Source organism: Pygoscelis adeliae, unplaced genomic scaffold (genome assembly GCF_000699105.1).
Source record: "Pygoscelis adeliae isolate BGI_AS28 unplaced genomic scaffold, ASM69910v1 Scaffold85, whole genome shotgun sequence".
Classification (NCBI taxonomy): domain Eukaryota; kingdom Metazoa; phylum Chordata; class Aves; order Sphenisciformes; family Spheniscidae; genus Pygoscelis; species Pygoscelis adeliae.
In genome coordinates, this window is record NW_008824900.1 from 2,507,568 (window position 1) to 2,521,073 (window position 13,506).

A 13,506-nucleotide genomic window follows, 5' to 3' on the forward strand; every position below is an offset into this window, starting at 1 on the left:
CCCCTGTATCCTAAAGAACAACTTTTTTGTGAAAACTGCTATAGGACGTTTCATACACATGCAGAAAAAAGTAAGGTCTTTGTTTAAACCAAACATGTACCAGCCTCTAAAATCCATTTTGTTTTTCTTGAATGAATTCTTAAATAATCCTGGCAAGGTTTTCATATATATGCTGGTTTAGTTATAATATGAAAAAATGATGTTGTAAAGTAATTTGTAAAGTCATTCAAACATTAAAATAATTTATAGGAAAAGAAAAAATGTCATTGCTAAAGAAGTTTTATAATTATACCTCTGTATATTAGGTGACTTTATTGTGGATGAAATGGTGGTTACTAGTAAACCATAACAATCATTATGAAATCAGAAACAAATATAAAGTATGTTTTAATGAGACATTGTTTTAAAGATGACATGATATACATAAAGACTAAATCCCCCGACAAAATAAATACATGTTTTGTTATGTATTTTACTGGATAAAATACTGATTCTTTACACAAAGCTGACTTCAAAATGCTGTACTGTTTGCCCTAAACAGGGTGAAAAATATGTCTAAAATATAGCAATTAAAAAAAAAATTCAAATATAAATGTTAAAACTTCCAAAATAGCCTTAATTTAGCAGTCCTGGGTCATACTGATACCAGTTTACACTTCTGACATGGAGCACTTCTGAAGTAAAGTTACCGGATTACTTGTTCAAGGATTTAGTTTAAGTGTGTAGACTGTGTTAATCACAGTAAAAGGCAAATAATCGCAGAGTAGTTATGCCACTGACATCAGTATGAATTCTACTATTGATTTATGTGGTGTCCAGAATTTCACCTATTAGTTTTAGCTTTCACTTTAGAATGTTAAGATCCACTTAAAAATCATCTGTGTTCCCCTTGCAGATAAATATGCATATTTATACAATGCATATTGTATTATTAATAATAAATACATTTATACTATGTATAATACAGTATGTAATACTTCATACATAGAAAAATTCCACTGATACGGCAGGTAATATGAATTAGAACTAAGCATATTTGTATAGCTTTGATTTAAAAAATAAATAAATCAGGAAATAAAATATGTGTAGATTTAAAATGTAGATGAAAGGGCTACAGATCTTTCCAGTGGTTGTGATGTAAGACATTGTCCACGTTTTGGCAATATATTAAGAATAAACATATTTTTCACAACAACTGTACTAAATTGCACAACAACTATACTAAGTTGCAAAGTATAGCACTAATTTGCTAGAAATTTTCTATAAAGAAAGTCTTTGAGGGGTAATGGGAGGAGAGAGAGGGGGAGTTCATATACAAGACATTGCCATGGGAGAATTATATCTACACTGTATGCAGTATGGAGACCCTGTCAATTCCCTAACATGCTTTATAATATTAATATTTGGCTATGCTAAAAGAAGTCTCTCTCTTGTAGCGTCTGAATGGGTTATTTTGTTAGTTCAATAGAAGGGCTAAAAAAGATGCCTGTCCATCTGCTGGGAAAAGCCTGACATAAGAATACAAATTATGAGAAAGCATCTTCTGTTGACCATTTTTCTCTTTAGGTGTTTGGTTTAGTTTGGTTTTTTTCTCTGAGTAAATGGAATAATACAGGCATTTCACTGGAAATGTGGGAATGCACGTTTCCACTAGCATCCAGAAGAGTTAGGGATTTTTTTTCTTCTTTTCTTTTTTTTTTTTTTCTTTTTTTCCCTTTTCTTGAAGGTGTGCTTTTCACAATTGCAAAAGTGCTTTTTGGTATTAGAACAAATTATTCCTGTTCAAGAAGTTGTGTGACTGGTGACAGGATAAAATTTAATGAGAGAGATTTCTTAACTTTTCTGTCTCCTGCTGTCTTTGGCAGTCTGAATTATGTTAGAGACATCTTGTCATTGGCTAAATCACACCGAAATGTCCTGTATTGAGCACAAAGAAGACGCAGATAAAAAGCCATGCAGAGGTGCCTAACCTGGCAGTCAAATTAAGGGCTTGGTTAAGCCACCTGGAAACAGGCATCTAGTGTCAAAATCTGAGACACTCTAGGGCATGTGAGACACCCATGCAGGCAGAGGTGACACTGGACCTTCTGGAGTGGCAGCTGAGTCCAGGCAGATGAACGAGCTGCCTTTGCTTGGGCGATCAAGATGATCTGTAATGTTTTCTGTGAGGTAATATGTACAGAAGTAGCTACATTAATTTATGTTGATGCAGGGTTTTACTCCATACACTTTCAAGGCCTGCTTCAAAATTTCAGAAAAGAGTATTTAATGAAATGGTCAGGAATGATGGAGGTAGGAGATGCATTATCTTTTGACAATGAAGGCAGAATACCTAAGTGAAAGCAGAATATTTGCGCCTTCCTCTTTATCTTGGCATCATTATTAGTAGTAAGGTTGATGGAACAATTCTGCAGAAAAAAAGAACCTGGCATGGAAGAAATCAGTCTAAAAGTAAAATATACTATTCTAATGCACATCAGGTCAAACAAGTCACTGTTGGTGTTGTTGAAGCTTGATACCACTTGAATTACTTTCTGTTTATAGTTTTATTTTTACTTCATTTAATATATTTTATAGGTATGGCTGTAAAGTTGTTTAGTTGTCTTTGTGTTGTGATTCAAATGCTATGAGTATGATAATGTACTTTGATCTTACAGTAATGGGAATATAAAGCATGATAATAGCAAAATCAACCTCCTTATTATAGTTATTATACTAATATTAAAAGGTTTAAATTCTGTGATAGCCTTGATATTTAAATTGAGGACACCAGAAGGAGGGAGTTGGGGAGGACTTGATAAAATGATTTTAGAGAGAAACTCTGAAACTTCGTCCATACTTGAGTATTACAGAAACTATTCAAGCAGCCAGCCATCAGCTATGTTATAATTCATAGTGAAAAAGCCCTCAACGTTAGTCCTAACAAGAGCAACAAAGCCTTAAAGTTTAGGGCATGAAGGAAAAATAAAGAATCTTTAATAATATAATGGAGAAATGTATAGATGTACCACATATAACACTTCTGAGAAAAAATAATTGCTACACAATATAGTTAGCACCAGATCCTTAGAGAATACAATTTGGAATAGCTCCAGTGAAGTCAGTGCTTTCAGTTAAGCTGCTTCAATTTTACCGGCTGAGGGTCTGATCCATGAAATCTAAATCCTGACTATTTGTAAATCCCATGGTGGTCTTACCAGAAAAAGTCAACTGGTTACACGTAGGTTAAGTCTTCCCACTGTAACTTCTGTTCAGTATTGTGTTTGCCTTCATCTTAATTTCCTATGTTTTGGGGCTCTGCACTGTTTTTGCAGTTGCTATATTTTTGGGAGGCGGGGCTGCACTTCTGTGTTAAGCAAAATTATTTCTGTCTAGTTTGTGAAGTTAGTAAGCAAAGTCCAAGAATTCTGGTGTATGAAACAATCACCGTGTGTTACTGGATTATAATTTCTTTTATGTTTCAAATTTCCTAGAGTTAGTGTGATTATTTTTAGGGAAGTCCTGATTTCTTAAAATCCCACTTGACTCCTATTATAGCTTCTATTTTATGGAAGCTCTGTGTTGCCAAGAAGAGGGACTAAAAGCTTCTGGGAGTGCTGGGTGAAATTATATGCGTGTCAAAATTTTGTTCTTAATCATGTGCTGTGTAAAATACAAATAGTGTTGAAAAGGCCAACTGTCACCCAGCCTTTTAGGGAGAAGATAGGACACAGACAACACTTAGTAATTTGTCCCATGCGCCCTACAAACGTAGGTTCTTACACTCACAATGACCTCAGTATATAAACTTCCCAGACACAGCTGTGAGTGCTTTTCTACATCTGAAGAATAGCGGGGCCAAGGACTGTAGGGCGGAAAATGGGGTAGTAGGTTGATGCTTTCTCAGGGATATGTAGTGGTGCAGACAAAGAAAGAGGAGCACTTCCTTTGCCAGGGTGGGGCGACTATAAGGAAACTTTTAGGGGGAGCACTCAGAGTAACAGTCTATCCTGAAATCAGGTTGGAATTGTGCTTCATGATGGTTAGATTCCTCAAGTCATAAAAAAGAGCATCTGAGACCCGTTCTCTGAATCTCTTCCTGTCTGCCACTTCCAGGTTCTGAATTTTCCAGCTAATAGTGAAGTGGGCAAATCACATATGGTTCAGGCAGGATCAGCGGTTAGGTCTCTACTGTACACCCAATCTCTGTTACAAGCATCTGCTCTTTCTGAGCTCCATTCTACTTTAAGTTGCCACTGACCTTTAAAATAAAGTCTATTTGGATGTAGAAAATGAGATAAATGTTGTCTATATTTATGTGTAACTGAATTATCAGAGTTTCGGTATTTAGGAAAACTTTCACTCCATTTTCTCAGTGAGGAGAAACTCCCAACTTTCTGCATGTGAAGAAGCCTAAAGTTCCAGTATTGTATCAAAGATGGTATAAAACAGAATTCCTCTCTCTGTTCTGCTACCTATTTGACATTCCGGTAGCTGAGATCATTGGTGTTAGTGTTTATGAGGATGGGAAATACTAAGGGAATTTCGAAAAAGTTTGAAGGAAAGTGATAAATGTTCATTAAACACAAATGCTGTTAATACTCTAACTTAATTTTTCCTGATGGACCATGTAAAATACACGTACACTAAAAGCTAATTAACATCACTGGAATATCAGGTATCTCAAACTTGAAACTGACTCTCTAAAAGAGAGTCAAGACTATTTAAACATGCTTACAGAAAAGATTTCTGTAGAAATAAGAGCTAAATGTACTACATAGTAATTACAAATTGCTGACATAGTTCTACTAAATTTCATGTATAAAGTCTTACTCAAGCTTAAATTCAGTGTTGATATCATGTAGCTTCTGTATTAGGTCAGTATGCTTTAGAATGAATGTATGGAAGTTTTTTTTTTACTACTTCAGCACAGTTCAGGTGACTTGTCAGAAGCAAGACCGTAAAAAGACAGCTCTTCTTGAAAATGGGTAGATGTAACATTTTGGTAAGGGAAAGTACTGACAGAATATATTTATGAAATATCTTAGGCCTTTTAATTAACTTGTGGTAGTATAAACATGCTGAAGAAATTAGGCTATGGTATTTAAAAAAAAAGATTAAACAAAATTGCCCAGTCCAGAAGGCCTAATTTCTGTGAGTACATAACATTTACTGAAGTAATTTGTAATTAGTAATATTTTTCACTAAATAGTGTATATAATGAAAAACCTTAGTCAAACTTCACTTAAAATCCTGTTCTTCACTTGCTTAAATATTTTGGTTTAATACTTTATTATCTAAGTCTTTCAATTCAGTGGCCTGCTTTAATTTAGAACAGGGTACTTTTAGTCAGGTGATAAAGTTGAACCTGACAATATTTTGTTATGCTCTTTGAAGTTTGATGCTGCAGAGTATGGTTTTGATTCTGGCAGCTGGACTTTTCCTGCTCACCTCATGCCATCACAAAAACTTTCAAACAATATTTGGTTTTATAGTGCAAGCCCTGTCCCTGTCTAAATACAAATTATTAGATTAATAATGACTGAAAGTCATTCCTGAGGGCATAAGCCCTAATGTTGCTAATCAAGGATCTTGTAATAAAAGGTCTCCTATAATAAAAAGTGCAGTACAGAAGGATACGTGTAGAGTATCATGCCTTTTTTTTTCAAGGTACCCTGTGAAAGAGATGCTAAGATGGAAAGGCTGACAGAGGGTGGCCAAAGACTCCTCTCCTAAAGCTGTTTTCCATTCTACCACAGACTGAATCTTTCTAGGACACAGTTTAGCAAGAAGCAAAGAGGGAAGTTACTCAATGTGAGGTTTCTTCACAGAAGTAGTTCGGTATATTAAACAGCCATAGTGAAGATAAGGCTTGGACTCTAGTGATTAAAGATTTTATTTAAAAAAAAGTAAAAATCCAGTTTTATGCTATAGGATGTCCTGTTTTCACCAAACTAACAGCATCAAGGAGGGAGAAAGAAAGCACCTAATGTATTGGATATGCAGAAGACCTGCTGGGTAGAAATAGCAGGTGCTAAAACTGATAGGGAGGTTTATGTCAGATCTGGGGCCTTTGAGGACTATGTTTGTTAGGAGTCTGCCAAAGGGTCTATGGGGAACAGTGCAGGGGAAATTAGAACATATTTGAACCTTTTTGAAAATCGGGGTAATGCAGGCTCCATAACTACCCCAAAGTAAGAAAGAGCATCAAATCACTTACTATTACTTTTGCTGTCCTCTCCCTCTGTTTCTATCCAAATTCAGGAAATACATCAAATGTTTAAACATTTTTTTTTCCAACTTTAAAAATATCTTTATTACCATATGGTAAAAATCTGTGGTAGTTTTCAATTTACTAGAAGAAATAAGGAATTGATATATAGGATTGAGAGAAGTAATAGTATGCAGAAGTGTTTGCCCTTGGGAAATAGCTGCTCAGATGGAACACTGCCATTTTGAGTCCCAGAAGTACATTTTCATGACCCGCACTGTCTGGGTTTCCGTCAGAGAGCTCAGGCTGCCAAAGGGTGCCACTCCAGCACTTAAAAGGATTGCACTTAGCCCAGGGTGTGAATATCTGGCAAGTTGACTATATCCAACTGTACATTCAGATCACTGTATTTGTCACGTTACTCTTTCAATTTCTTTTTCTGTTACAACCAGTAACAACTTTTTAAAATTTTATTTAAAGAAAAAAAATGTTCACTGGATTTTAAGTGTGTTCTTTTACATCTAAAGTATAAAACAACAAGCAGTAAAAATTTTGTTCTATACTTTCACTGTTAATACACAAATTAAGTTGATGGAAGCAATTCTGTATCTTAATAACTGAGCAGGGCTTATTGTATAATAAAGTTGGGTCCACTTACATTAATAAAAAGTGGAGAAGTGATGAGGAACATTAAAACAACCTAAAATGCATCATGATTTTTCACCATACCTTACTTGTGAGTTTTTTTAAGCCTTGTATGCTCAATACAGTTAGTGCATAAAATTGGTCTTTAAAGGGAACAACCCTGCATTTGCAAAGGACTGTTAGGTTAGCCGCCCTTTTCCAGGTCTGCTTTTCATGTGCTTTAAGACAGACAGAATATGATGCACCACAGTGTCAGCTTAAGTCAGAAGGACTCCTTTTGCAAACTATGGGGTTGTCCACACTAAGGCATAATACTTGCTTTGGACATCAGGTGTGACGTGTATAGTGACACCTCTGATTATCAGTTCTCCCTCTAGGTCTATGTAAACAATAGCATAGAATTTAACGAAATAAAAAACCTGCCACTATAAAACATTAAAGCCATCAAACTACTAAACAATTTCTTGTAGTTGTTACCAATAACACCTAATTAGTTATAAAAAAATTGAACTGGCTTATTGAACTCCAGCATCTAGTTTTACTTTTCATTCTCACAGTTGCTATGCTGACCAATATGTAACTTTCTCCTTACTTTTAAAATTGATTTATGGAGTTGTGAAATGAATTTTACAAAAGCAAATTACAGGGAAAATAATATCTTCCTATGTAAATTGAAGCGGTATAACAAGGAATGGTTACGGTAGATATTTTTTAAATAGGTATTAGTTTGGGTTAAATTTTTTAAAACTAATTTTCTACCAGTAATTAGTAAAGAGTTGGTAATAAAAAGTAAGATTTCAGAACAGTTTCAATAACATCTGTAGTTCCAAAAGACAAATAGCAGTCAGTGTTCTGGGGTCTTTCTGTAACTAACTAAACCAACATATTATTCTTACAGAAAATTCTGTACTTTGGTATCTGAAGATATAGTCTCTGTGGCTCAATGTTCCATAACAACAGATGTTCTGAATAGAGATAAAGACAAGGAGTTTCTCAGCTAGCCACTTTAAAGGCAGTTTTTAAGGAAAAGTGATCTTTTCATTTAGATGAGAGGGCAGTTTAATAACTTCATAGAAATGAACCAAAAGGATCTTCTGTAAAACAGTAGCTGGTAAGCCTGCATTGGCACTGGATGAATCCCTTTTAGGCAAACATCTACCTGTTTCTTTCCATATAATTATCACAAGAGGTGATAATAAAAGAGGTGATAGCAGTAAATACAGTGACAAATTATACTACCTATGAAATACAGAGTAGCTCTGTATTTATAATGCTAAATTTATCCCTTTTCATTTTTTTAAATTCATCTCTTCAGCATTACATGCTAGGTAGATCTCATTAGCTTATGAAATTGCTGCAGATGACAAAATAAAGAGCAAAACTACCAATCCGTACATCCAATTGAAAATGAGAGAATATACAGTTTGATCACTCAGGTCATTCATACTGAAAGGCAGGTGTTAGTATCTCTGAGATAGGGCAGAGGCAATGATCAGATACTACTTTTGGTCTTAATCAATCCTGTCCCTACAGTATGGGTTACAGATTCCTTATTTTGTTTTATTTTGGTTTTTTTTTCCCCAAATGTGAACTTCTAACTAACAAGGTTCACAGATTTCCAAACGAGAATTTCAAATCTCTCTAATACATTGGAGGTGAAGTAATAGAACTAGGTTTTGTTCTCTTAGGGTTTAACTCCTCAAGGTTCTGTTACCCCTAAGAGATGTTTGCTCCTGAACTGAATAGTTTTCAACAGGATCTTCAGAGTACTTAATGCTTGACAGAGCTTTCATCGTCTTGCAGAACGAAGTTTTCCAGGTAGTCCTTAGTACAAGCTAGAACTAGTTCCTTCTAGCTCCTATTTGGTAGACTCTTGCATTAAAGCTGTGCAAAACAGAAAAACTCGGCTTTTCACCATGCCTAGCAGTGCAGGCTGGAGGAGCCACATGCGATTTGGAGTAAAACAGTACCCAAGTGTTTCACCCAGGTTCTTTATTAATCCCACACAACACAAAGATAATTCAAGGAAGCTATGTATATGCATATAAAGGAATCATTTGATGTTAAACCTTAAGCATGGTTTCCGTTCACCCAAATCCTGTTTGCTTTGACTTTGGAAAGGACAAATCAGGATTTGTGCCGTAGTGAAGTTTTCTGCATTTTGAAATATTAGTGTATTTAGCATTTTTCTTTTTATGTTACCTCGTTTAAAAAAGAATTTTGCAAGAGAAGGTTTATATTAAATTACTCATATCTCTAGTTTATTCTCCTAAGACTCTGCAAAAGACTTTTGTATGTATTTGGATGACAGTATATGAGAATATACTATGTCATTTTTAAAATAAATAGCAGAAAATTCATTTTCTGATGGCAATCGTATTAGACATAAAAAACAAAATATTTCACTTTCAATATCCTCCTTTCAGATGCACGAAGTAAATTGCAATTACTTTTTTCAAAAAACGCTTTTTACATCTTTTGCAGTAGTGCCCTTTAGTATCCATATCAATATAAATATTGTTTTATTTTTATTAGACTTCATAAATATATCGACATATCTGTAACACTAAACATGAAGCTTCCAATGCAAGAGTTTGTACATAGTCCATATCCAAATGTCACCATTATTTCATTTAAAAGATCCCAGCATGTCTACCTCATGATCCTTATAAACTCTATAGTACTGAAATACGTCAACACTTTTTCTTGCTACATTCATTAAAATTAAGCACCCTTACCCTACCCCATCTGTAAACATCAAGTCAATTGGCAGCTAGCACATTTCCCAGTCAGCAAGCAGTATTGTGAATTTTATCTTCTCTTGCAGAAATCAATTCGTCTTCGTTGCAGCAGATGAAATTTCTTGTAACACCTCTGCAGGTAACAATCATTGATACTTCTTGATGCATCCATCCAGGTGTCAATATCCTTTTTCACATGCTGCATTTAATCGTAAGAGAAAGCATAGGAACGTCCATAGTATAAATCTTTGAAATAGTTTAATTAATTTATAGCTTGAGCCTATAGGTTCTGCCATATAAAAGACATTAGGTTATTTTGCTGACTTTGGTGTTTTATTTCCAGTTTAAATATCATATGGCCTAGAAAAGTAAGGATATGTTAAACCTTCTAATAAATACTTACTGTGCAGTACAATCAAGATTGTGACTTTAAAAAAGCCAAAACAAACAGAACTAATGAAAAGAGTAAAGGCTTAGATGTATGTAGGACATTGTAAGTGCTATAGATTTAACAATTTTCTTTTCAACTCTCTGGGGGCAAATATTGCCCACAAGGGTACTGCAGACCCTAAAGCACTCACAAAGTCTATCCTATGGATAAGATAGTGGGAGAAGAGGGTCTGTGTCTTCAGAGGATCGCTCTCTAGTAAGTAAAAAGTCTTAGCTGCTTTGCTAATATACTATCATGTTATAAGCCGTGGGTACAGAAGAATGAACAATGTTTTTAAAAGGTAATGGTAATTTATAAATATATTGAATATGTCAAGGGATTTTCTCTCTTTTAAGCAATAGAGTTTGAACAATCTTAGTCTTAATTCAGGTAAGGATGGTATTATGTCACTACATAAGAAATCAAAAGCCACGATAAATAGTAACAGTGCCGGGACATATTCTACCAATAATGTTATGCAAAAGATCTACTGAGTTCATAGAAGCTGCTTGTATTGAAGGATGGAAGGATATGTAGTGTGACACAAAATGTTGGTGTTATTTATAGAGTTTTACATTAGCAGAAATAAATGAAAGGTGAAGAGTTTTCTGTTTATGCCATAGTGACCTACATAGAAACAAATAAAAACATTTTTTTATGAAAAAGAAGATCGTAGCTAAAGCCAAAATATGCCAAAACTGTAATAATCTGTATGCTAGCCATAGCATTTTTGGTGGTAATCTGAAAAGTTCTTCTGTAACAAAACCTGATTTAACATAGATTTTTCAAAGCTCTAAATCATTAAGAGAATACATTTTGAGAATTCAACATTTGACACTTTCTTGATCTCAGTAGACTTGGATTTTGGCTTTCATTATTTCACCTGTGCTTCCTGCTCAGCTCCGGATTAGTGTGAGTTGTAGTAGGGAGGCTACCAATTTATAAATCTAGGAATAAATATAATTATTTTAGCAATTTTTTAACTTGGAATTCTTGAGATAGACATGCGGTCTTTAATACTTTTCTTGTCCTGAAAACAATTTCCTGTTTTGCGGAGTGAACCTTTCTAAGCAATGATTATTTCTCTAATAAAGACATTTTTTTCCCCTCAGTTCAGGCACAATTTAAGTGTCCAAGACTACATGGTACATATTCCGTATATCACTACTTTGGAATTCCAGTCAAAAACGTAGCGCTCTTGTTTATCAGTAAATTCAGTGAACTTTACACAGAAAGAAATAGATTTATTAAAACTTTTCAGTTTACCAGTTGATTACCTCTGTTGAATTAATTCAACAATAAGGTATTTTTGTTAGGTATGTTTTTGACCATATGATAAACATATCCATCATAGGTGACTGTAGGTGCCTTTTTTGTAATATGGTCTGAAGGAGAAAGCTAATGAAAGCCTGTATCTTCTGTTTCTTATATACCTAAATTTTAGTCATAGAATTTAAAGGACTTCTGGCTTTACAAAAAAATAAATGTCTGGCCCATATTCCTGTGGTACCAGTTGCCAAAGTTGCATTTGGTCTTTCAAATCTGTAAGTTGACTTTCAGCTAATTTATTATCTGATGTTTTGTGTTTTAATACATGGAGCATATCTAGAGATACGTAAACTTCTAGAACCGAAGCTAACCTTCCTGTGGTTTTTCAGATGCATGCAAAACACCTACAGTACAATTTTATAGTGCTTTTTTTAGTGCTCCTAAACTCCATTACAGTAATTCAACTGTGTTTGTAAAATTAATATAAAGTGAAGATACTGACAATATGCTCAATGTCTGAAATGTGAGTATATGTATGTTTGTATTGTTTCCTTGTAAAGAATGTGCGTGTTTGTAGATTTCAAATAATAATATAACAAGTAAACTTTTGGTTCGAACTTTATCATCAAATGGAAATGGGAGGTCTTGGGTGATTCTGCTGGTAATATTCACCCTTCTCTTCCTAATACTTTATCATTCCTGCCAGAGGGTACTTAGCCCTCAGCAACACGACATCGTTTCTGATTTGGGAATCAAGTAATCTTGAATAAATAAATGTGTTAATGAATGGATAGTGTGTCCATATACACATTTCTATTTATGTATGTGTATCTGTTCTTGCATGCACATTATATAAAGAAAACATATTCACGTATCTGACAGAGGGATCCTTCCATGGAAAACTTAAAAATAATTCACTCTTGATTGCATCCAGTGCATTCTGAAGCTAAAAGTAATTACTCTTCAGAAGAGAAGTTCTGTGCTTCTGGGATAGATCGTCTCTGGCAGGCATGATTAAAGAGTTTGCAAACAGACCTGAACTAGAACAGAGGTAGGGAAACTATCGGAAACCTCCTATCAGTTTGATGATGAAATTTTAACACGGATCTCTGAACACCCTCTAGCAAATCTCTGACAATGGGTACATTAGGGCAGAATTAATCCTGAGGTTCCTGGCTGATGGGGGCAATGGGCATCTTGCCCTAATAGGCTCCTGGTAAATCAGAATGAGACCCAGAATAAGCCCATGGTTTATTTACATGTTGGTTACAGAACATTGTTCATTTTGAATCTTTAGCATTTTTAATGAATTTTTCAAATGAGTGCTCAATATACTTTTTTTCTTTTAGGTTTTGTAAGATCAAAATTCATAGTTTGTAAAGAAATAAATATTTTGTAGTGTCTTTTCCAAGTGTGTTCTAGGATGTACCTGCATATTACATTTTATGATTTTTGTGTAGATATGGGACAGGATCATTATTCTATATTTATATCACTCTTTCTTTCTTCCTCCAATTTTTAACTGTTATCCAACTTCCAACTACAAACAAAAAAATCCAGTGCGGTTGCATGCCTCGTATTATTTTTCTTCCAAGTGTATATGCAGTTTATGATTTTGAAACAATAGAGAAAGAGGCAAGTGTATATATAAACCTAAATTTGGAATGAAGTATGGTGGAAGTGGATGTAACATCTGTCCAATTGTGACTGTATTTATTTACATATTTGAGCAGAATCATCCCCAGGAGGTGGGATTGCATGTGTGTGTGTGCAAAAGAAACGCATTATACAGCTTTAGAAGATGACAGTCTTAGATTAAGTTATTGACCTCCATTTGGAGAAAGATACAGTCTCCAAAACAGATTAAACGTTCTGAAAGGTTTGATTTTATAACTCTAGGAAAAACGTTTCACAAAAGCAGGCAGCTTAAAGAAGCAAACATTGGAGTTTGTACTATTGAAATAGTTTGAACAGAATATTGGCAATTTTTAGCCAATGCAATTGCCCACGTCATTGCAATTTTCCTCTATACTATCATTAACATGTCAACACTAACACTACCACAAATTTAATTCATGAAACAATAGCAAATATGGAGATACTTTTTTAGAAGCAAATTAATATTTGACAAAGTGCTTAGAATGGTTAAGGTGCCTGTTGTGGCCTACCTCTGCTATGGCACATAAATAATCGTAACTGGACAAAATTTTGCCATACATGCTTGCATACAT

General features: G+C 34.5%; 1 protein-coding gene across 7 annotated transcripts in view; it reads left to right on the forward strand.

Annotated features, from left to right (window-relative positions):
• Positions 1–13,506, forward strand: part of RBFOX1 (RNA binding protein, fox-1 homolog (C. elegans) 1) — a 271,893-nt gene that overhangs the window by 246,079 nt on the left and 12,308 nt on the right. For 3 of the 7 annotated variants that reach the window (XM_009324718.1, XM_009324720.1, XM_009324721.1), the window contains one exon: positions 9,663–9,715. The exons of the other annotated variants lie outside the window; for them this stretch is intronic. In XM_009324718.1, coding sequence (XP_009322993.1) covers positions 9,663–9,715 — 53 coding nt within the window. The remainder of the gene's footprint in view (positions 1–9,662; positions 9,716–13,506) is intronic. 7 annotated transcript variants of the gene reach the window in all.